At 49.7% G+C, this 25410-nt stretch overlaps 1 protein-coding gene across 1 annotated transcript in view; it reads left to right on the top strand.

The window, feature by feature from the left end:
- Nucleotides 1–24962, top strand: part of bloc1s3 (biogenesis of lysosomal organelles complex-1, subunit 3) — a 30465-nt gene extending 5503 nt beyond the window's left edge. Inside the window, exons 3-5 of the mRNA XM_084318701.1 lie at nt 1612–1795; nt 9610–9710; nt 24324–24962. Coding sequence (XP_084174827.1) covers nt 1612–1795; nt 9610–9710; nt 24324–24539 — 501 coding nt within the window. The 3' untranslated portion in view covers nt 24540–24962. The remainder of the gene's footprint in view (nt 1–1611; nt 1796–9609; nt 9711–24323) is intronic.
- The last annotated feature ends 448 nt before the right edge of the window (nt 24963–25410 follow it).

The following is a 25410-nucleotide window of genomic DNA, read 5'->3' as shown; positions in this document are numbered from 1 at the left end:
GTTCTCATAGTTTAAACTGTGATATCTCCTCTGCTTGATGAGGGCAGGTGTGTTCTCATAGTTTAAACTGTGATATCTCCTCTGCTTGGCGAGGGGCAGGTGTGTTCTCTCAGTTTAAACTGTGATATCTCCTCTGCTTGGTGAGGGCAGGTGTGTTCTCTCAGTTTAAACTGTGATATCTCCTCTGCTTGGTGAGGGCAGGTGTGTTCTCTCAGTTTAAACTGTGATATCTCCTCTGCTTGGTGAGCGGCAGGTGTGTTCTCTCAGTTTAAACTGTGATATCTCCTCTGCTTGATGAGGGGCAGGTGTGTTCTCATAGTTTAAACTGTGATATCTCCTCTGCTTGGTGAGCGGCAGGTGTGTTCTCTCAGTTTAAACTGTGATATCTCCACGCTGCTTGGTGAGCGGCAGGTGTGTTCTCTCAGTTTAAACTGTGATATCTCCACGCTGCTTGGAGAGGGGCAGGTGTGTTCTCATAGTTTAAACTGTGATATCTCCTCTGCTTGGCGAGGGCAGGTGTGTTCTCATAGTTTAAACTGTGATATCTCCACGCTGCTTGGTGAGGGCAGGTGTGTTCTCTCAGTTTAAACTGTGATATCTCCTCTGCTTGGCGAGGGGCAGGTGTGTTCTCTCAGTTTAAACTGTGATATCTCCTCTGCTTGATGAGGGGCAGGTGTGTTCTCTCAGTTTAAACTGTGATATCTCCACGCTGCTTGGAGAGGGGCAGGTGTGTTCTCATAGTTTAAACTGTGATATCTCCTCTGCTTGGCGAGGGCAGGTGTGTTCTCATAGTTTAAACTGTGATATCTCCTCTGCTTGGTGAGGGCAGGTGTGTTCTCATAGTTTAAACTGTGATATCTCCTCTGCTTGGTGAGGGCAGGTGTGTTCTCATAGTTTAAACTGTGATATCTCCTCTGCTTGGTGAGGGCAGGTGTGTTCTCATAGTTTAAACTGTGATATCTCCACGCTGCTTGGCGAGGGGCAGGTGTGTTCTCATAGTTTAAACTGTGATATCTCCTCTGCTTGGCGAGGGGCAGGTGTGTTCTCTCAGTTTAAACTGTGATATCTCCTCTGCTTGGTGAGGGCAGGTGTGTTCTCATAGTTTAAACTGTGATATCTCCTCTGCTTGGTGAGGGCAGGTGTGTTCTCTCAGTTTAAACTGTGATATCTCCTCTGCTTGGTGAGGGCAGGTGTGTTCTCTCAGTTTAAACTGTGATATCTCCTCTGCTTGGCGAGGGGCAGGTGTGTTCTCTCAGTTTAAACTGTGATATCTCCTCTGCTTGGCGAGGGCAGGTGTGTTCTCTCAGTTTAAACTGTGATATCTCCTCTGCTTGGTGAGCGGCAGGTGTGTTCTCTCAGTTTAAACTGTGATATCTCCTCTGCTTGGCGAGGGGCAGGTGTGTTCTCATAGTTTAAACTGTGATATCTCCTCTGCTTGGTGAGCGGCAGGTGTGTTCTCTCAGTTTAAACTGTGATATCTCCTCTGCTTGGTGAGGGCAGGTGTGTTCTCATAGTTTAAACTGTGATATCTCCTCTGCTTGGTGAGCGGCATGATGCCCACGGTGAGGGGCAGGTGTGCGAGCTGATGGCGTGCTCCTCTCCTCCCCCCAGGTCCCAGGGGAGGCGTCGGAGACGGACAGCGAGGGCGAGCTGGAGCGGGTGGACCGAGCGAGGAGGAACGTCATGGCGGCAGCGTCGAGCCCGGAGGACCTGCCACCTCTCATCGTGGTCAGAGACCACCCGGACATACAGTCTGTAGTGGAGGACCGGCCCAGTCCCACTCACAGGGGACACGGTGAGACCCTCACAGAGAGACCACCCTCACAGAGAGAGACCACCCTCACACAGAGACCACCCTCACAGAGAGACCACCCTCACAGAGAGACCACCCTCACAGAGAGACCACCCTCACAGAGAGACCACCCTCACAGAGAGAGACCACCCTCACAGAGAGACCACCCTCACAGAGAGACCACCCTCACAGAGAGACCACCCTCACAGAGAGAGACCACCCTCACAGAGAGAGACCACCCTCAGAGAGAGAGAGAGACCACCCTCACAGAGAGAGACCACCCTCAGAGAGAGAGAGACCACCCTCACACAGAGAGACCACCCTCACACAGAGACCACCCTCACAGAGAGAGACCACCCTCACAGAGAGAGACCACCCTCACAGAGAGACCACCCTCACAGAGAGAGAGACCACCCTCACAGAGAGAGACCACCCTCACAGAGAGAGACCACCCTCACAGAGAGAGAGACCACCCTCACAGAGAGACCACCCTCACAGAGAGACCACCCTCACAGAGAGACCACACTCACAGAGAGAGACCACCCTCACAGAGAGAGAGACCACCCTCACAGAGAGAGAGACCACCCTCACAGAGAGACCACCCTCACAGAGAGAGACCACCCTCACAGAGAGAGACCACCCTCACAGAGAGACCACCCTCACAGAGAGAGACCACCCTCACAGAGAGAGACCACCCTCACACAGAGACCACCCTCACAGAGAGACCACCCTCACAGAGAGACCACCCTCACAGAGAGAGAGACCACACTCGCAGAGAGAGACCACCCTCACACAGAGACCACCCTCACAGAGAGAGACCACCCTCACAGAGAGAGACCACCCTCACTCAGAGACCACCCTCACAGAGAGACCACCCTCACAGAGAGACCACCCTCACAGAGAGAGACCACCCTCACAGAGAGAGACCACCCTCAGAGAGAGAGACCACCCTCACACAGAGACCACCCTCAGAGAGAGAGACCACCCTCACACAGAGACCACCCTCACACAGAGAGACCACCCTCACAGAGAGAGACCACCCTCACAGAGAGAGACCACCCTCACAGAGAGAGACCACCCTCACAGAGAGAGAGACTACCCTCACAGAGAGAGACCACCCTCAGAGAGAGAGACCACCCTCACAGAGAGAGACCACCCTCACAGAGAGAGACCACCCTCAGAGAGAGAGAGAGACCACCCTCACAGAGAGAGACCACCCTCAGAGAGAGAGAGACCACCCTCAGAGAGAGAGACCACCCTCAGAGAGAGAGAGACCACCCTCAGAGAGAGAGACCACCCTCACAGAGAGACCACCCTCAGAGAGAGAGAGACCACCCTCACAGAGAGAGACCACCCTCAGAGAGAGAGACCACCCTCACAGAGAGAGAGACCACCCTCACAGAGAGAGACCACCCTCACAGAGAGACCACCCTCACAGAGAGAGACCACCCTCACAGAGAGAGACCACCCTCACAGAGAGAGAGACCACCCTCACAGAGAGAGACCACCCTCACAGAGAGACCACCCTCACAGAGAGAGACCACCCTCAGAGAGAGAGACCACCCTCACAGAGAGACCACCCTCACAGAGAGAGACCACCCTCACACAGAGAGACCACCCTCACAGAGAGAGACCACCCTCACAGAGAGAGACCACCCTCACAGAGAGAGACCACCCTCACAGAGAGAGACTACCCTCAGAGAGAGAGACCACCCTCACAGAGAGAGAGAGACCACCCTCACAGAGAGAGACCACCCTCACAGAGAGACCACCCTCACAGAGAGAGACCACCCTCACAGAGAGAGACCACCCTCACAGAGAGACCACCCTCACAGAGAGAGAGACCACCCTCACAGAGAGACCACCCTCACACAGAGAGACCACCCTCACAGAGAGAGACCACCCACACAGAGAGAGACCACCCTCACAGAGAGAGCCACCCTCACAGAGAGAGACCACCCTCACAGAGAGACCACCCTCACAGAGAGAGACCACCCTCAAGAGAGAGACCACCCACACAGAGAGACCACCCTCACAGAGAGAGACCACCCTCACGAGAGAGACCACCCACACAGAGAGAGACCACCCTCACAGAGAGAGACCACCCTCACAGAGAGAGACCACCCACACAGAGAGAGACCACCCTCACAGAGAGAGACCACCCTCGAGAGAGACCACCCACACAGAGAGAGACCACCCTCACAGAGAGAGAGACCACCCTCACAGAGAGAGACCACCCCACAGAGAGACCACCCTCACAGAGAGAGACCACCCTCAGAGAGAGACCACCCACACAGAGAGAGACCACCCTCACAGAGAGAGAGACCACCTCACAGAGAGAGACCACCCACACAGAGAGAGACCACCCTCAGAGAGAGACCACCCACACAGAGAGAGACCACCCTCACAGAGAGAGACCACCCACACAGAGAGAGAGACCACCCTCACAGAGAGAGACCACCCTCACAGAGAGAGACCACCTCACAGAGAGAGACCACCACACAGAGAGAGAGAGAGACCACACAGAGAGAGAGACCACCCTCACAGAGAGAGACCACCCTCACGGAGAGACCACCCTCACAGAGAGACCACCCTCACACAGAGAGAGACCACCCTCACAGAGAGAGAGACCACCCTCACAGAGAGACCACCCTCACAGAGAGAGACCACCCTCACAGAGAGAGAGAGACCACAGAGAGAGAGACCACCCTCACAGAGAGAGACCACCCTCACAGAGAGAGACCACCCTCACACACAGAGAGAGACCACAGAGAGAGAGACCACCCTCACAGAGAGAGACCACCCTCACAGAGAGAGACCACCCTCACAGAGAGAGAGACCACAACAGAGAGAGACCACCCTCACAGAGAGAGACCACCCTCACAGAGAGAGACCACCCTCAGAGAGAGAGAGACCACCCTCACACAGAGAGACCACCCTCACACGAGAGAGACCACCCTCACACAGAGAGACCACGCCTCACAGAGAGAGACCAACCTCAGAGAGAGAGAGACCACCCTCAGAGAGAGAGACCACCCTCAGAGAGAGAGAGAGACCACCCTCAGAGAGAGAGACCACCCTCACAGAGAGACCACCCTCAGAGAGAGAGAGACCACCCTCAGAGAGAGAGACCACCCTCAGAGAGAGAGACCACCCTCAGAGAGAGAGAGACCACTCTCAGAGAGAGACCACCCTCACAGAGAGAGACCACCCTCACAGAGAGAGACCACCCTCAGAGAGAGAGACCACCCTCAGAGAGAGAGACCACCCTCAGAGAGAGAGAGACCACTCTCAGAGAGAGACCACCCTCACAGAGAGAGACCACCCTCACAGAGAGACCACCCTCACAGAGAGAGACCACCCCTCACAGAGAGAAGAGAGAGACCACCCTCACAGAGAGAGACCACCCTCAGAGAGAGACCACCCTCACAGAGAGACCACCCTCACAGAGAGAGACCACCCTCACAGAGAGAGAGACCACCCGCACAGAGAGAGACCACCCACACACAGAGAGAGACCACCCTCACAGAGAGACCACCCTCACAGAGAGAGACCACCCTCACAGAGAGAGACCACCCTCACACAGAGACCACCCTCACAGAGAGAGACCACCCTCACAGAGAGACCACCCTCACAGAGAGAGACCACCCTCACAGAGAGACCACCCTCACAGAGAGACCACCCTCACAGAGAGAGACCACCCTCACAGAGAGAGACCACCCTCACAGAGAGAGACCACCCTCACACAGAGACCACCCTCACAGAGAGAGACCACCCTCACAGAGAGAGACCACCCTCACAGAGAGAGAGACCACCCTCACAGAGAGAGACCACCCCCTCACAGAGAGACCACCCTCACAGAGAGAGACCACCCTCACAGAGAGAGACCACCCTCACAGAGAGAGACCACCCTCACAGAGAGACCACCCTCCCAGAGAGAGACCACCCTCACAGAGAGACCACCCTCACAGAGAGAGACCACCCTCACAGAGAGAGACCACCCTCACAGAGAGACCACCCTCACAGAGAGAGACCACCCTCACAGAGAGAGACCACCCTCACAGAGAGACCACCCTCACAGAGAGAGATACCACCCTCAGAGAGAGACCACCCTCACAGAGAGAGACCACCCTCACAGAGAGACCACCCTCACAGAGAGAGAGACCACCCAGAGAGAGACCACCCTCACAGAGAGAGACCACCCTCACAGAGAGAGACCACCCTCACAGAGAGAGACCACCCTCAGAGAGAGAGAGACCACCCTCAGAGAGAGAGACCACCCTCAGAGAGAGAGAGACCACCCTCAGAGAGAGAGACCACCCTCACAGAGAGACCACCCTCAGAGAGAGAGAGACCACCCTCACAGAGAGAGACCACCCTCAGAGAGAGAGACCACCCTCACAGAGAGACCACCCTCACACAGAGAGACCACCCTCACAGAGAGAGACCACCCTCACAGAGAGAGACCACCCTCACAGAGAGAGACCACCCTCACAGAGAGAGACCACCCTCACAGAGAGACCACCCTCACAGAGAGACCACCCTCCCAGAGAGAGACCACCCTCACAGAGAGACCACCCTCACATAGAGAGACCACCCTCACAGAGAGAGACCACCCTCACAGAGAGACCACCCTCACAGAGAGAGAGACCACCCTCACAGAGAGAGACCACCCTCACAGAGAGACCACCCTCACAGAGAGAGACCACCCACACAGAGAGAGACCACCCTCAGAGAGAGACTACCCTCACAGAGAGAGACCACCCTCACGGAGAGACCACCCTCACAGAGAGAGAGACCACACAGAGAGACCACCCTCACAGAGAGAGACCACCCTCACAGAGAGAGACCACCCTCACAGAGAGAGACCACCCTCACAGAGAGAGAGACTACCCTCACAGAGAGACCACCCTCAGAGAGAGACCACCCTCACAGAGAGACCACCCTCACAGAGAGAGACCACAGAGAGAGAGACCACACAGAGAGAGACCACCCTCACAGAGAGAGACCACCCTCACAGAGAGAGACCACCCTCACACAGAGAGACCACCCTCACACAGAGAGAGACCACCCTCACAGAGAGAGAGAGACCACCCTCAGAGAGAGAGACCACCCTCAGAGAGAGACCACCCTCACACAGAGAGACCACCCTCACAGAGAGAGAGACCACCCTCACAGAGAGAGACCACCCTCAGAGAGAGACCACCCTCACACAGAGAGACCACCCTCACAGAGAGACCACCCTCAGAGAGAGAGACCACCCTCACACAGAGAGACCACCCTCACAGAGAGAGACCACCATCACAGAGAGAGACCACCCTCAGAGAGAGAGACCACCCTCACAGAGAGAGACCACCCTCAGAGAGAGAGAGACCACCCTCACAGAGAGAGACCACCCTCAGAGAGAGAGAGACCACCCTCAGAGAGAGAGACCACCCTCAGAGAGAGAGAGACCACCCTCAGAGAGAGAGACCACCCTCACAGAGAGACCACCCTCAGAGAGAGAGAGACCACCCTCACAGAGAGAGACCACCCTCAGAGAGAGAGACCACCCTCAGAGAGAGAGACCACCCTCAGAGAGAGAGAGACCACCCTCAGAGAGAGACCACCCTCACAGAGAGAGACCACCCTCACAGAGAGACCACCCTCACAGAGAGAGACCACCCTCACAGAGAGAAGAGAGAGACCACCCTCACAGAGAGAGACCACCCTCAGAGAGAGACCACCCTCACAGAGAGACCACCCTCACAGAGAGAGAGACCACCCGCACAGAGAGAGACCACCCTCACAGAGAGACCACCCACACACAGAGAGAGACCACCCTCACAGAGAGAGACCACCCACACACAGAGAGAGACCACCCTCACAGAGAGAGACCACCCTCAGAGAGAGAGACCACCCTCACACAGAGAGAGACCACCCTCACACAGAGAGAGACCACCCTCACAGAGAGAGACCACCCTCACAGAGAGACCACCCTCACAGAGAGACCACCCTCACAGAGAGAGACCACACAGAGAGAGACCACCCTCACAGAGAGAGACCACCCTCAGAGAGAGAGACCACCCTCACAGAGAGAGACCACCCTCACAGAGAGACCACCCTCACAGAGAGAGACCACCCTCACAGAGAGAGACCACCCTCACAGACCACCCTCACAGAGAGAGACCACCCTCACAGAGAGAGACCACCCTCACAGAGAGACCACCCTCACAGAGAGAGACCACCCTCACAGACCACCCTCACAGAGAGAGACCACCCTCACAGAGAGAGACCACCCTCACAGAGAGACCACCCACACACAGAGAGAGACCACCCTCACAGAGAGAGACCACCCTCACAGAGAGACCACCCACACACAGAGAGAGACCACCCTCACAGAGAGAGACCACCCACACACAGAGAGAGACCACCCTCACAGAGAGAGACCACCCTCACAGAGAGAGACCACCCTCAAACCACCCTCACAGAGAGAGACCACCCTCACAGAGAGAGACCACCCTCACAGAGAGAGAGACCACCCTCACAGAGAGAGACCACCCTCACAGAGAGACCACCCACACACAGAGAGAGACCACCCTCACAGAGAGAGACCACCCTCACAGAGAGAGACCACCCACACACAGAGAGAGACCACCCTCACAGAGAGAGACCACCCTCAGAGAGAGAGACCACCCTCACAGAGAGAGATACCACCCTCACAGAGAGAGACCACCCTCACAGAGAGAGACCACCCTCACAGAGAGACCACCCTCACAGAGAGACCACCCTCACAGAGAGAGACCACACAGAGAGAGACCACCCTCACAGAGAGAGACCACCCTCAGAGAGAGAGACCACCCTCACAGAGAGAGACCACCCTCACAGAGAGACCACCCTCACAGAGAGAGACCACCCTCACAGAGAGAGACCACCCTCACAGACCACCCTCACAGAGAGAGACCACCCTCACAGAGAGAGACCACCCTGAGAGACCACCCTCACAGAGAGAGACCACCCTCACAGAGAGACCACCCTCACAGAGAGAGACCACCCTCACAGACCACCCTCACAGAGAGAGACCACCCTCACAGAGAGACCACCCACACACAGAGAGAGACCACCCTCACAGAGAGAGACCACCCTCACAGAGAGAGACCACCCTCACAGAGAGACCACCCACACACAGAGAGAGACCACCCTCACAGAGAGAGACCACCCACACACAGAGAGAGACCACCCTCACAGAGAGAGACCACCCTCAGAGAGAGAGACCACCCTCACAGAGAGAGACCACCCTCACAGAGAGAGACCACCCTCACAGAGAGAGAGACCACCCTCACAGAGAGAGACCACCCTCACAGAGAGACCACCCTCACAGAGAGAGACCACCCTCACAGAGAGAGACCACCCTCACAGAGAGAGAGACTACCCTCACAGAGAGAGAGACCACCCTCACAGAGAGAGAGACCACCCTCACAGAGAGAGACCACCCTCACAGAGAGAGACCACCCTCACACAGAGACCACCCTCACAGAGAGACCACCCTCACAGAGAGACCACCCTCACAGAGAGACCACCCTCACAGAGAGAGAGACCACCCTCACAGAGAGAGAGACCACCCTCACACAGAGACCACCCTCACAGAGAGACCACCCTCACAGAGAGACCACCCTCACAGAGAGAGACCACCCTCAGAGAGAGACCACCCTCACACAGAGAGACCACCCTCACAGAGAGACCACACACAGACCACACACAGAGACCACAACAACTGGTAATAATAACTGGTAATAATAACTGGTAATAATAACTGGTAATAATTACATGTGTTGCAGGCGAGACGCTGCTTCAGCAGAAGCTGCAGGAGTCGAACGGCCGGCTGTGTTCTGATGTGGGACAGACGCTACGACAGGTCTACAGCCAGGCCAGCCGAGAGGTAGGACTACAACATCCATCTATAGACAGGCTTACAGCTGAGAGGTAGGACTACAACATCCATCTATAGACAGACTTACAGCTGAGAGGTAGGACTACAACATCCATCTATAGACAGGCTTACAGCTGAGAGGTAGGACTACAACATCCATCTATAGACTTACAGCTGAGAGGTAGGACTACAACATCCATCTATAGACAGGCCTACAGCTGAGAGGTAGGACTACAACATCCATCTATAGACTTACAGCTGAGAGGTAGGACTACAACATCCATCTATAGACAGGCCTACAGCCGAGAGGTAGGACTACAACATCCATCTATAGACAGACTTACAGCTGAGAGGTAGGACTACAACATCCATCTATAGACAGGCTTACAGCCGAGAGGTAGGACTACAACATCCATCTATAGACTTACAGCTGAGAGGTAGGACTACAACATCCATCTATAGACAGGCTTACAGCCGAGAGGTAGGACTACAACATCCATCTATAGACAGGCTTACAGCTGAGAGGTAGGACTACAACATCCATCTTTAGACAGGTTTACAGCTGAGAGGTAGGACTACAACATCCATCTATAGACAGGCTTACAGCTGAGAGGTAGGACTACAACATCCATCTATAGACTTACAGCTGAGAGGTAGGACTACAACATCCATCTATAGACAGGCTTACAGCCGAGAGGTAGGACTACAACATCCATCTATAGACAGGCTTACAGCTGAGAGGTAGGACTACAACATCCATCTATAGACAGGCTTACAGCCGAGAGGTAGGACTACAACATCCATCTATAGACAGGCTTACAGCCGAGAGGTAGGACTACAACATCCATCTATAGACTTACAGCTGAGAGGTAGGACTACAACATCCATCTATAGACTTACAGCTCAGAGGTAGGACTACAACATCCATCTATAGACTTACAGCCGAGAGGTAGGACTACAACATCCATCTATAGACAGGCTTACAGCCGAGAGGTAGGACTACAACATCCATCTATAGACAGGCCTACAGCCGAGAGGTAGGACTACAACATCCATCTATAGACTTACAGCTGAGAGGTAGGACTACAACATCCATCTATAGACTTACAGCTGAGAGGTAGGACTACAACATCCATCTATAGACTTACAGCTGAGAGGTAGGACTACAACATCCATCTATAGACTTACAGCTGAGAGGTAGGACTACAACATCCATCTATAGACTTACAGCTGAGAGGTAGGACTACAACATCCATCTATAGACTTACAGCTGAGAGGTAGGACTACAACATCCATCTATAGACTTACAGCTGAGAGGTAGGACTACAACATCCATCTATAGACTTACAGCTGAGAGGTAGGACTACAACATCCATCTATAGACAGGCTTACAGCCGAGAGGTAGGACTACAACATCCATCTATAGACTTACAGCTGAGAGGTAGGACTACAACATCCATCTATAGACTTACAGCTGAGAGGTAGGACTACAACATCCATCTATAGACAGGCTTACAGCCGAGAGGTAGGACTACAACATCCATCTATAGACAGGCTTACAGCAGAGAGGTAGGACTACAACATCCATCTATAGACAGGCTTACAGCCGAGAGGTAGGACTACAACATCCATCTATAGACAGGCTTACAGCCGAGAGGTAGGACTACAACATCCATCTATAGACAGGCCTACAGCCGAGAGGTAGGACTACAACATCCATCTATAGACAGGCCTACAGCCGAGAGGTAGGACTACAACATCCATCTATAGACAGACTTACAGCTGAGAGGTAGGACTACAACATCCATCTATAGACAGGCTTACAGCCGAGAGGTAGGACTACAACATCCATCTATAGACTTACAGCTGAGAGGTAGGACTACAACATCCATCTATAGACAGGCTTACAGCCGAGAGGTAGGACTACAACATCCATCTATAGACAGGCTTACAGCTGAGAGGTAGGACTACAACATCCATCTTTAGACAGGTTTACAGCTGAGAGGTAGGACTACAACATCCATCTATAGACAGGCTTACAGCTGAGAGGTAGGACTACAACATCCATCTATAGACTTACAGCTGAGAGGTAGGACTACAACATCCATCTATAGACAGGCTTACAGCCGAGAGGTAGGACTACAACATCCATCTATAGACAGGCTTACAGCTGAGAGGTAGGACTACAACATCCATCTATAGACAGGCTTACAGCCGAGAGGTAGGACTACAACATCCATCTATAGACAGGCTTACAGCCGAGAGGTAGGACTACAACATCCATCTATAGACTTACAGCTGAGAGGTAGGACTACAACATCCATCTATAGACTTACAGCTCAGAGGTAGGACTACAACATCCATCTATAGACTTACAGCCGAGAGGTAGGACTACAACATCCATCTATAGACAGGCTTACAGACGAGAGGTAGGACTACAACATCCATCTATAGACAGGCCTACAGCCGAGAGGTAGGACTACAACATCCATCTATAGACTTACAGCTGAGAGGTAGGACTACAACATCCATCTATAGACTTACAGCTGAGAGGTAGGACTACAACATCCATCTATAGACTTACAGCTGAGAGGTAGGACTACAACATCCATCTATAGACTTACAGCTGAGAGGTAGGACTACAACATCCATCTATAGACTTACAGCTGAGAGGTAGGACTACAACATCCATCTATAGACTTACAGCTGAGAGGTAGGACTACAACATCCATCTATAGACTTACAGCTGAGAGGTAGGACTACAACATCCATCTATAGACTTACAGCTGAGAGGTAGGACTACAACATCCATCTATAGACAGGCTTACAGCCGAGAGGTAGGACTACAACATCCATCTATAGACTTACAGCTGAGAGGTAGGACTACAACATCCATCTATAGACTTACAGCTGAGAGGTAGGACTACAACATCCATCTATAGACAGGCTTACAGCCGAGAGGTAGGACTACAACATCCATCTATAGACAGGCTTACAGCAGAGAGGTAGGACTACAACATCCATCTATAGACAGGCTTACAGCCGAGAGGTAGGACTACAACATCCATCTATAGACAGGCTTACAGCCGAGAGGTAGGACTACAACATCCATCTATAGACAGGCCTACAGCCGAGAGGTAGGACTACAACATCCATCTATAGACAGGCCTACAGCCGAGAGGTAGGACTACAACATCCATCTATAGACAGACTTACAGCTGAGAGGTAGGACTACAACATCCATCTATAGACAGGCTTACAGCCGAGAGGTAGGACTACAACATCCATCTATAGACTTACAGCTGAGAGGTAGGACTACAACATCCATCTATAGACAGGCTTACAGCCGAGAGGTAGGACTACAACATCCATCTATAGACAGGCTTACAGCTGAGAGGTAGGACTACAACATCCATCTTTAGACAGGTTTACAGCTGAGAGGTAGGACTACAACATCCATCTATAGACAGGCTTACAGCTGAGAGGTAGGACTACAACATCCATCTATAGACTTACAGCTGAGAGGTAGGACTACAACATCCATCTATAGACAGGCTTACAGCCGAGAGGTAGGACTACAACATCCATCTATAGACAGGCTTACAGCTGAGAGGTAGGACTACAACATCCATCTATAGACAGGCTTACAGCCGAGAGGTAGGACTACAACATCCATCTATAGACAGGCTTACAGCCGAGAGGTAGGACTACAACATCCATCTATAGACTTACAGCTGAGAGGTAGGACTACAACATCCATCTATAGACTTACAGCTCAGAGGTAGGACTACAACATCCATCTATAGACTTACAGCCGAGAGGTAGGACTACAACATCCATCTATAGACAGGCTTACAGCCGAGAGGTAGGACTACAACATCCATCTATAGACAGGCCTACAGCCGAGAGGTAGGACTACAACATCCATCTATAGACTTACAGCTGAGAGGTAGGACTACAACATCCATCTATAGACTTACAGCTGAGAGGTAGGACTACAACATCCATCTATAGACTTACAGCTGAGAGGTAGGACTACAACATCCATCTATAGACTTACAGCTGAGAGGTAGGACTACAACATCCATCTATAGACAGGCCTACAGCCGAGAGGTAGGACTACAACATCCATCTATAGACTTACAGCTGAGAGGTAGGACTACAACATCCATCTATAGACAGACTTACAGCTGAGAGGTAGGACTACAACATCCATCTATAGACTTACAGCTGAGAGGTAGGACTACAACATCCATCTATAGACTTACAGCTGAGAGGTAGGACTACAACATCCATCTATAGACTTACAGCTGAGAGGTAGGACTACAACATCCATCTATAGACAGGCTTACAGCCGAGAGGTAGGACTACAACATCCATCTATAGACTTACAGCTGAGAGGTAGGACTACAACATCCATCTATAGACAGGCTTACAGCAGAGAGGTAGGACTACAACATCCATCTATAGACAGGCTTACAGCCGAGAGGTAGGACTACAACATCCATCTATAGACAGGCCTACAGCCGAGAGGTAGGACTACAACATCCATCTATAGACAGGCCTACAGCCGAGAGGTAGGACTACAACATCCATCTATAGACAGGCCTACAGCCGAGAGGTAGGACTACAACATCCATCTATAGACAGGCTTACAGCTGAGAGGTAGGACTACAACATCCATCTATAGACAGGCTTACAGCCGAGAGGTAGGACTACAACATCCATCTATAGACAGGCTTACAGCTGAGAGGTAGGACTACAACATCCATCTATAGACAGGCTTACAGCCGAGAGGTAGGACTACAACATCCATCTATAGACAGGCTTACAGCCGAGAGGTAGGACTACAACATCCATCTATAGACAGGCTTACAGCCGAGAGGTAGGACTACAACATCCATCTATAGACAGGCTTACAGCCGAGAGGTAGGACTACAACATCCATCTATAGACAGGCTTACAGCCGAGAGGTAGGACTACAACATCCATCTATAGACAGGCTTACAGCCGAGAGGTAGGACTACAACATCCATCTATAGACAGGCTTACAGCCGAGAGGTAGGACTACAACATCCATCTATAGACAGGCTTACAGCTGAGAGGTAGGACTACAACATCCATCTATAGACAGGCTTACAGCCGAGAGGTAGGACTACAACATCCATCTATAGACAGGCCTACAGCGTGTTTTCAGCCTTTTGTTGATTGGTATCAGCATTCATCTGCCCTTCCATGAAATCTCTGCGTTGTGTTTAATTATTTACTGCTATCAACATGTGAAATGTCTTAATACTGATGTAGTCTAAGAGGCCAAACCACACTTTGCCTTAATTAAAAGGTGTTATGGCACTATAGGTATAATATCTAATCTGTCCTGATCAATGAAAACACCCAAATCCTCCCCACCGCTTGTGAGTGATAGACGCAATAGTAGGGAGTGGTGTACCGGGAGGGGACCATGTGTGGGGCCCCTAAACAAACACCTTGTCTCTGGTCTGCTTTGCTTTTCCTGCAGAAAACTCAGGCCTTTCATGGAATATGTAGACGCCCATTCGTCCTCCATGTTGGAAGAGACAACAGTTGCTATATTATTACAAACATTTTATAATGTGGTGTTTTATTACTGGATCCTGTAAACTAAGGCTGAGACCACTTATCGATTTATTGATCATTATCAATAACTGCGTGAAATCGATAAGTGGCATCACACAGGTGATTGATTGAATGAAATTTTTATTAACAGATTGCAGAATGGGTACAATACAGTACGGCTCAATACACACAATTGTTAAGGGAATGCAGACCAGAGAAAGACTTTCGTCTTGTTTACATCAGGATCCCCCATTTTCAATTCATAGTGACATACATAATAATAATAATAATAATAATAACTTTATTTGTATAGCACTTTTCATACAGAGGTTGCAGTTCAAAGTGCTTCACAACAGTAAAAAATACAGGCATAAGCGAGCATAAAAAGATAGACAGGTAGAATCACAGTGTTTCACATTAGGATCTAGTATCCCAATAGGCTCTCCGCTTACAGTTTTCATTAACACAAATAGTAAAAATAGTTTAAAATGATTCAGTTTAAAAATAGTAAAATAAAAATAAAATAAAATAAAATGAAATAAAAATTATAAAATAGAACGGACATAAAAAATACAGGCATGAGCGAGCATAGTAAGATATGGCTACTACAGCCAGGACACAGTTAACCTGGTTCTACAATGCTACAGCCAGGACACAGTTAACCTGGTTCTACAATGCTACAGCCAGGACACAGTTAACCTGGTTCTACTACAGCCAGGACACAGTTAACCTGGTTCTACTACAATGCTACAGCAATGCTACAGCCAGGACACAGTTAACCTGGTTCTACAATGCTACTACAGCCAGGACACAGTTAACCTGGTTCTACAATGCAAGTGACAACAATGCATAGAGTTTACAGACAATCCATGCTGATTGATCTGCCATAAGCAAGTGAAAGTTTACAGACAATCCATGCTGATTGATCTGCCATAAGCAAGTGAAGATTACAGTCTGTTCTAACAAACCAAACTGCCATGTATTAAAGTTTACAGACAATCCATGCTGATTGATCTGCCATAAGCATAAGATTACAGTCTGTTCTAACAAACCAAACTGCCATGTATTAAAGTTTACAGACAATCCATGCTGATTGATCTGCCATAAGCATAGTGTTTCACATTAGGATCTAGCATCCTAATAGGCTCTCTATTCAGTAATTAAAAAGTGCAATAACCGACGGACATAAAAAATACAGGCATGAGCGAGCATAGCAAATAATAAGAATAGTTTAAAATGATTCAGTTTAAAAATAGTCATCAGTAAGAAGTAAAAAGTGCAATAACCGACACATGAATTTGATAGGCAGTGTAAAAGAGTAGGCAGGGTAAGAATAAATACAAGTTGTGTCAGGATATCCCTGATGTTTCCTCTTGCCACTAGGTGGTAGCAGATATCTATCAGTGAAATGCCTGAGCAAAGAGATAGGTTTTAAGCTGTCTTTTAAAGATGTCTAGCGAGTTGGCTTCCCTGATGTTTTGGGGTAGTTTGTTCCATAGTTTTGGGGCATAGTTGATAAAGGCTGCATTACCGATCCTCTTTTGACTGCTTCTGGGAGCCTCTAGTAGTCCAGCAGCTGATGATCGCAGTGTTCTTGCTGGTGTGTAATTTATTAGAGTGTTGGCGATGTAGCTAGGTCCCTGTCCATTTAGAGCTTTGTATGTAAGGAGAAGGACCTTAAAGTAGGGCTGGGCGATATGGCCTAAATATGATATCACGATATTTTCTGACCTTTCGGCGATACACGATACACATCACGATGTTTTTCTTTTTTTCCCCAAACAATTCATTATGAGGCTTACCAAGACAGTATTTGAGTTTGCAAGCTAACATTAAAGACTAAATAAAATACCCATGCATTTAGCATTTTTATATTATATATTAGATTTAGATTATTGGATTATTAGATTATATATTGCATATATTTAGCAATGAGATATTATATGATTTAGATATGAAATATGATTAATTGAAAATGGGGGACCCTGATGTAAACAAGACGAAAGACTTTCTCTGGTCTGCATCCCCTTAACAATTGTATGTATTGAGCTGTACTGTACCCATTCTGCAATATGTTAATAAAGTTTTAAATCAATCAATCAATCAATAAATAGCATTTTAGCATTTTTATGAAACTACTGTATATTTGTATGTCTCTAAATGTTTTGATGAATTGAAAATGGAGGACCCTTATGTAAAAAAGCCGAAAGTCTTTTTCTGGTCTTCATCCCCCAGTCCACTGTTGTTGTATTGAGCTGTACTGTATTGTACCCATTCTGCAATCGTTAATAACGTTTTCATTCATTCGATCATTCAGCCGGCAACAGAATAATTTTGATTGACAGTCGAGTCTGCCAATTACGTCACACCGATTGAACCCGCCCTGCTGTTCTTAGCACCAATCGGCAAGCTCTATGCGTTTTTTACTTCCGCAATTGATTTTGACGAGAGCTGAGCTCAGCTCAACGACAACAACAGCTCCCTGCGGCAGACGAGTGATTACCAGCGCACCGCAGCATGACTAAACAAGCCATAATGATTTTATTGCAACGAATGTTATAATAAAAGCCTTTCCATACACCTGTCTGATTGAAAACTTTATTAACAGACCGCAGAATGGGCATGCACAACTCTGCACGGGCTGAGATATGAACAGTAACGCTTGCTATCTATGTCGTCATCGGACATTGCTATGTTTGGGTAAATACGCTAATGTTATTGAACGTGTAACTATATAACGTTAATGCCACAAAACGAATGCCTTTGTTAATAATAATTAGTAACTTTGATGCAGTAGTGTGTGTGGGGGCGGCGTTGTTCAAAAGTTTGAACGGGTGTGGACCAGATTGACGCGACACAATCCTCTTGGGCAAAACATCACGATATCCACAATACGTTAAAAAAGTGTATCGTTAATGAACTGTACCCGATATTTATATAATATCGTCATATCGCCCAGCCCTACCTTAAAGTAAATTCTAAATGTTACAGGAAGCCAGTGTAAAGCGGCTAAGACTGGACTAATGTGCTCTCTCCTTTTGGTTCTAGTTAGCAGTTGGGCTGCAGCGTTTTGGATTAGCTGAAGCCTCTCTGTGGTTTTCTTAGGGAGACCTGTGAAAAGTGCATTACAGTAGTCTAACCGGCTAGATATGAATGCATGAATTAGCTTCTCAGCATCGTTCTGATTAATAAATGGTCGTACTTTTGCTATATTTCTGAGATGGAAGAACGATGTTTTCGTCACTTTGCTAATATGAGAATTGAAGTTCAGTTCTGAATCTATGACAACCCCAAGACTAGTGACCTCAGATTTGATCCAAGGGGTTAGTCCCCCCAGGTTCTTTATTAATGTTTCTTTTTTAGTTTTGGAGCCGATAATTAGAATTTCAGTTTTGTTCTCGTTTAGTTTCAGGAAGTTCTTACTCATCCATTTATTTATTGCCAGTAAGCAGTCTGTAATGGAGCTAATCGCTGTATCATTTGGTTCAGCAGATATGTACAGTTGTGTATCATCCGCATAGCTATGGAAATCTACATTATGTTCTCTGATGATATCACCCAGCGGTAACATGTAAAGGGAGAAGAGTAAAGGACCTAAGCAACTCCCTTGTGCAACTCCATAGTTGTTGTCGTATATATCAGACATGTGATCTCCTAGTTTAACATAGAATTTCCTCCCTCTGATGTATGTTTTAAACCAGCCTAGCACATGGTCTGAGAAACCGACATGGTTTTCAAGACGATCGATTAGAATATCGTGATCGATTGTATCAAATGCTGCACTGAGATCTAACAGGATAAGGATGGAGATCTTATTCTCGTCAGAGTTTAGTCTGAGGTCACTGATTATTTTGGTGAGGGCAGTTTCAGTGCTATGATATTTTCTGAATCCTGACTGAAATTCTTCTAAGATGTTGTTTTCTTCAAGAAAGGAATTTATTTGAACTGAGACTATCTTTTCAAGTACTTTACTAATGAATGGTAGGTTGGATATTGGACGATAATTTGCCATTTCATTACTATCCAAGTTAGGTTTTTTTAGTAATGGCTTTACAACTGCTGTTTTAAAGGCATCCGGGAAAATACCAGTCCTAAGGGAAGTGTTTATGATATCTAGCACAGGGCTTGAAACACTATTAAATACCCGTTTGAAGAAAGCTGTAGGTATAGGGTCAATGTATGAGGTGGAGGAGTTACATTCTGAGACAGTTTTGCAGAGTACATCTAATGTGATGCATGTGAAACTTATCATGGTTACATTGCACGGTTTGCCGCAATCAACTTTATTTCCATCATGAGTAATGCTGGCCCTGATCAAGGTTATTTTGTTGTTAAAGAATAGTGCAAGTTCTTCACACTTAACCGTTGATGACTGAGGAGGTGTAGGGGCAGTGTTGAGTAGTACATTAATAGTGGAAAAGAGGATTCTGGAGTTTCCAGCATTTTCTGTAATGATTTTAGAGAAGTAATCTTTCCTTGCTAAGCGGATGGTTTTATTATAAGCAGTTAGAGCATCTTTGTATATATCACAGCATATGGTGGTTTTTGTTTTTCTCCATTTTCGCTCCGCTGCACAACATTTCCTTTTTTTCTTCGTTGACCGTATTATAGTTTAACCAGGGCGAGGCTCTAGTTTTCTTCTTTTTCGTTTTTAATGGGGCGACAGAATTTACATGGCAGTGAGATTCATTGTTCTTGTATATGCTCTCGTATTATTGTTTATATAGGCTACCCAATATACACTGTGTGTGTGTGTGTGTGTGTGACTACTAGTCTCCTAGTAGAGACTCCCCCCCCCCCCCCTCTGGACCACCTCCTAGTAGAGACCCCCCCCCCCCCTCTGGACCACCTCCTAGTAGAGACTCCCCCCCCCCCCCCCCCTCTGGACCACCTCCTAGTAGAGACCCCCCCCCCTCTGGACCACCTCCTAGTAGAGACTCACCCCCCCCCCCCCCCCCCCTCTGGACCACCTCCTAGTAGAGACTCACCCCCCCCCCCCCCCCCCTCTGGACCACCTCCTAGTAGAGACTCACCCCCCCCCCCCCCCCTCTGGACCACCTCCTAGTAGAGACCCCCCCCCCCCCCCCCCCCCCTCTGGACCACCTCCTAGTAGAGACCCCCCCCCCTCTGGACCACCTCCTAGTAGAGACTCACCCCCCCCCCCTCTGGACCACCTCCTAGTAGAGACTCACCCCCCCCCCCCCCCCCCTCTGGACCACCTCCTAGTAGAGACCCCCCCCCCTCTGGACCACCTCCTAGTAGAGACTCACCCCCCCCCCCCTCTGGACCACCTCCTAGTAGAGACCCCCCCCCTCTGGACCACCTCCTAGTAGAGACTCACCCCCCCCCCCCCCCCCCCCCTCTGGACCACCTCCTAGTAGAGACTCACCCCCCCCCCCCCCCCCCCCTCTGGACCACCTCCTAGTAGAGACTCACCCCCCCCCCCCCCCCTCTGGACCACTTCCTAGTAGAGACCCCCCCCCCCCCCCCCCTCTGGACCACCTCCTAGTAGAGACTCACCCCCCCCCCCCCCCCTCTGGACCACCTCCTAGTAGAGACCCCCCCCCCCCCCCCCCCCTCTGGACCACCTCCTAGTAGAGACTCACCCCCCCCCCTCTGGACCACCTCCTAGTAGAGACTCACCCCCCCCCCCCCCCCCCTCTGGACCACCTCCTAGTAGAGACTCCCCCCCCCCCCCCCCCCCCTCTGGACCACCTCCTAGTAGAGACTCACCCCCCCCCCCCCCCCCCCCCCTCTGGACCACCTCCTAGTAGAGACTCACCCCCCCCCCCCCCCCCCCCCCTCTGGACCACCTCCTAGTAGAGACTCACCCCCCCCCCTCTGGACCACCTCCTAGTAGAGACCCCCCCCCCTCTGGACCACCTCCTAGTAGAGACCCCCCCCCCCCCTGGACCACCTCCTAGTAGAGACTCACCCCCCCCTCTGGACCACCTCCTAGTAGAGACTCACCCCCCCCCCTCTGGACCACCTCCTAGTAGAGACTCACCCCCCCCCCTCTGGACCACCTCCTAGTAGAGACCCCCCCCCCCTGGACCACCTCCTAGTAGAGACCCCCCCCCCTCTGGACCACCTCCTAGTAGAGACTCCCCCCCCCCCCCTCTGGACCACCTCCTAGTAGAGACTCACCCCCCCCCCTCTGGACCACCTCCTAGTAGAGACTCACCCCCCCCCTCTGGACCACCTCCTAGTAGAGACTCCCCCCCCCCTCTGGACCACCTCCTAGTAGAGACCCCCCCCCCCCCTCTGGACCACCTCCTAGTAGAGACCCCCCCCCCCCCTCTGGACCACCTCCTAGTAGAGACTCACCCCCCCCCCTCTGGACCACCTCCTAGTAGAGACCCCCCCCCCCCCTCTGGACCACCTCCTAGTAGAGACTCACCCCCCCCCCTCTGGACCACCTCCTAGTAGAGACCCCCCCCCCCCCTCTGGACCACCTCCTAGTAGAGACTCACCCCCCCCCCTCTGGACCACCTCCTAGTAGAGACTCACCCCCCCCCCCCCTCTGGACCACCTCCTAGTAGAGACCCCCCCCCCTCTGGACCACCTCCTAGTAGAGACTCACCCCCCCCCTCTGGACCACCTCCTAGTAGAGACCCCCCCCCCCCCTGGACCACCTCCTAGTAGAGACTCACCCCCCCCCCCCTCTGGACCACCTCCTAGTAGAGACCCCCCCCCCTCTGGACCACCTCCTAGTAGAGACCCCCCCCCCCCCTCTGGACCACCTCCTAGTAGAGACCCCCCCCCCCCTGGACCACCTCCTAGTAGAGACTCACCCCCCCCCTCTGGACCACCTCCTAGTAGAGACCCCCCCCCCCCTGGACCACCTCCTAGTAGAGACTCACCCCCCCCTCTGGACCACCTCCTAGTAGAGACCCCCCCCCCCCTGGACCACCTCCTAGTAGAGACTCACCCCCCCCCTCTGGACCACCTCCTAGTAGAGACCCCCCCCCCCCTGGACCACCTCCTAGTAGAGACTCACCCCCCCCCCCCCTGGACCACCTCCTAGTAGAGACTGTACGAGCGGCTGCGATGAGGAGGGGGCGTTGCAACCACCGCAAGCAAAACTTAACCCTTTCACTGCAGTACACGGCTGTAACCAGAAAAGTCAAGTCATTAATCCTCATCTTCTTCCTAGAGAAGTCTCTACTAGGAGGTGGTCCAGGGGGGGGGGGGGGGGGGGAGTCTCTACTAGGAGGTGGTCCAGAGGGGGGGGGGGCTGAGTCTCTAAGACGTCACACACACGCACGCACACACACACACACACACATCTGTGGAACAGTGTCTGTCAAATCAAATCAAATTTATTTATAAGGTCTGTCTGTCTGTCTCTCTGCTGTCTTTCTCAAAATAGTATAAGTGCTATCTTGGCCTGAACCTTTATTTCAGCGGGGACTGTACGTATTTTTTTGACGTTACTGTACAATATATGTGTGTATTAAAAGACGGAGCTGTCTTTTATTGTAATATAATAATTATTAATATTAAAAATAAATGAAGAAAGGCATTCTTATTCCAGCATGCATTGATTAATAACACCAACGGGCAACGGCAAAACAGTGGTTAATGGTCTTTATTAGTGTTTGCGGTGTCCAGGCAGCAATGGTCTTTTAGGAAGTTAATAGATATAATATCCGATGTCACCATGTACAACACGCTTCCCTCGGCTTAGTCCACTTTTCCACATTTCATGGGGGTGGCCCATTACCGTATATGGTTAATCGGGGCGGTTCTGGTATGCAAATACTTAAAACAGTGCACAAGCTCCAGCTTAGGAGCAAGGTGATATTTATCAAGACAGGTGTGCATAGGACCTGTGTACGCACGTGTGATAAATCCAGTTTTTTTTGTGCGTACACACATTCTAAATTATGTGCTTAAGAACAAAGATAGAACACTTTCTAAGAATGTTGATAAATGAGGGCCCTGGACTCTATTGTCTTGCTCCTGATTAATGTCTCTCACCTGGACTCTATTGTCTTGCTCCTGATTAATGTCTCTCACCTGGACTCTATTGTCTCGCTCCTGATTAATGTCTCTCACCTGGGCCCTCATTTATCAACGTGGCGTACGCACAGATATGTGCATAACCCGTGCGTATGATCATTTCTAAGCAAAGTGTGGGATTTCTCAATTTGAACTTGTGCTTGACTTTGTGCGTATATTTAAGCTCAGGTCGGACCATGCGTACCGGCGCCCAGCGGTAGAATATGGGGACTGCAGACGGACGGCATAGCTCTCATCAGTTGCATGCATTAGTTTCAACGCGGAAATAAGCTTGACTGACGTGTTCTGTATGACCCCTGTAATTCATTATAGTTCATTGTGAAATAGCGATAGTAGTGTAATTATTGTCAAACCCTAAATATTGTCTCGCTCCTGATTAATGTCTCTCACCTGGACTCTATTGTCTCGCTCCTGATTAATGCCTCTCACCTGGACTCTATTGTCTCGCTCCTGATTAATGCCTCTCACCTGGACTCTATTGTCTCGCTCCTGATTAATGTCTATCACCTGGACTCTATTGTCTCGCTCCTGATTAATGTCTCTCACCTGGACTCTATTGTCTCGCTCCTGATTAATGCCTCTCACCTGGACTCTATTGTCTCGCTCCTGATTAATGTCTCTCACCTGGACTCTATTGTCTTGCTCCTGATTAATGTCTCTCACCTGGACTCTATTGTCTCGCTCCTGATTAATGTCTCTCACCTGGACTCTATTGTCTCGCTCCTGATTAATGCCTCTCACCTGGACTCTATTGTCTCGCTCCTGATTAATGCCTCTCACCTGGACTCTATTGTCTCGCTCCTGATTAATGTCTCTCACCTGGACTCTATTGTCTCGCTCCTGATTAATGTCTCTCACCTGGACTCTATTGTCTCGCTCCTGATTAATGTCTCTCACCTGGACTCTATTGTCTCGCTCCTGATTAATGCCTCTCACCTGGACTCTATTGTCTCGCTCCTGATGAATGTCTCTCACCTGGACTCTATTGTCTCGCTCTCCCAGGTGCGCAGTGCCACGGCGCAGCTCAACACATCGCAGAGCGCCATCATCAACGCTTCTCACAGCATCCGGCTGATACTGGACGACCTGAAGGCCGTCTCCGAGAAGATAGACATCATCACCAGCTGTCATCTGCTGCCTGATATCCACATCAATAACACTCTTAATGAAACCACGTCTGTACCTTCTAACAAACCGGGTGCCATTAATGTTCAGTGAGATGAAATGTCACGGAAGGAGTTTCTAAATATTTCAGTTTTCTTCTTTCCCAGAGCCTCCTCAGCACCTTAGTGTGTTGTAAGCTCTGCCTTAAAGGTGCTATAGATCACTGGTTCCCAAACGTTTTGTTTATGATTGTTATAGATTGTTACTAATTGTTATAGATATAGTATAGATAACATTCAGCCACTAGATGGTGCTATAGATAACATTCAGCCACTAGATGGTGCTATAGATAACATTTAGCCACTAGATGGTGCTATAGATAACATTCAGCCACTAGATGGTGCTATAGATAACATTCAGCTACTAGATATTACACTAGAGCAGTGGTTCCCAAAGTCGGGGTCGCGACCCAAAGGTGGGCCGCGAGCAGCCACGGATGGGCCGCGAGATGATTAAAAAAAACAAAAAAAAAAAAAACATTTTTTATTTTTTTATTTTAATTTTTTTTGTCAGGCCACTGAACTTAGAAGCAGGCCAGGACAGTGTTTCTAGTTGTATTCTAAAATTATTTTCTATTGTATTCTAAAATGTGACTATATGGTTTTATATTAACTTAATAAATAAACAAAAACGAAAAATCTACTTATTTCAACGAACATTTCAAACTAAATAACAGATTATGCACATAAAACGCTGAAAACAACCGAAGCAACAATAGTATTTTAATGAGGCTATTATTATTATCATTATTATTTTGCAACAAGTTAGCCCTCTCATAAATAGCACATATAAATGAATAACTAACTTGAACTAACTTAATAGGATTGAAGTGATATTTGGCTAAAAAAATCGGTCGCCTGGCAAAAAAAAAAGAAAATGACGCCTTATTTTCTGGGCCCCGGCCTGAAAAGTTTGGGAACCCCTG

The sequence above is a fragment of the Notolepis coatsorum genome (assembly GCF_963971535.1).
Source record: "Notolepis coatsorum genome assembly, chromosome: 1".
Lineage (NCBI taxonomy): Eukaryota > Metazoa > Chordata > Actinopteri > Aulopiformes > Paralepididae > Notolepis > Notolepis coatsorum.
Note: the sequence above shows the minus strand (reverse complement) of the source record. Positions and strands in the feature narration are given on the sequence as shown.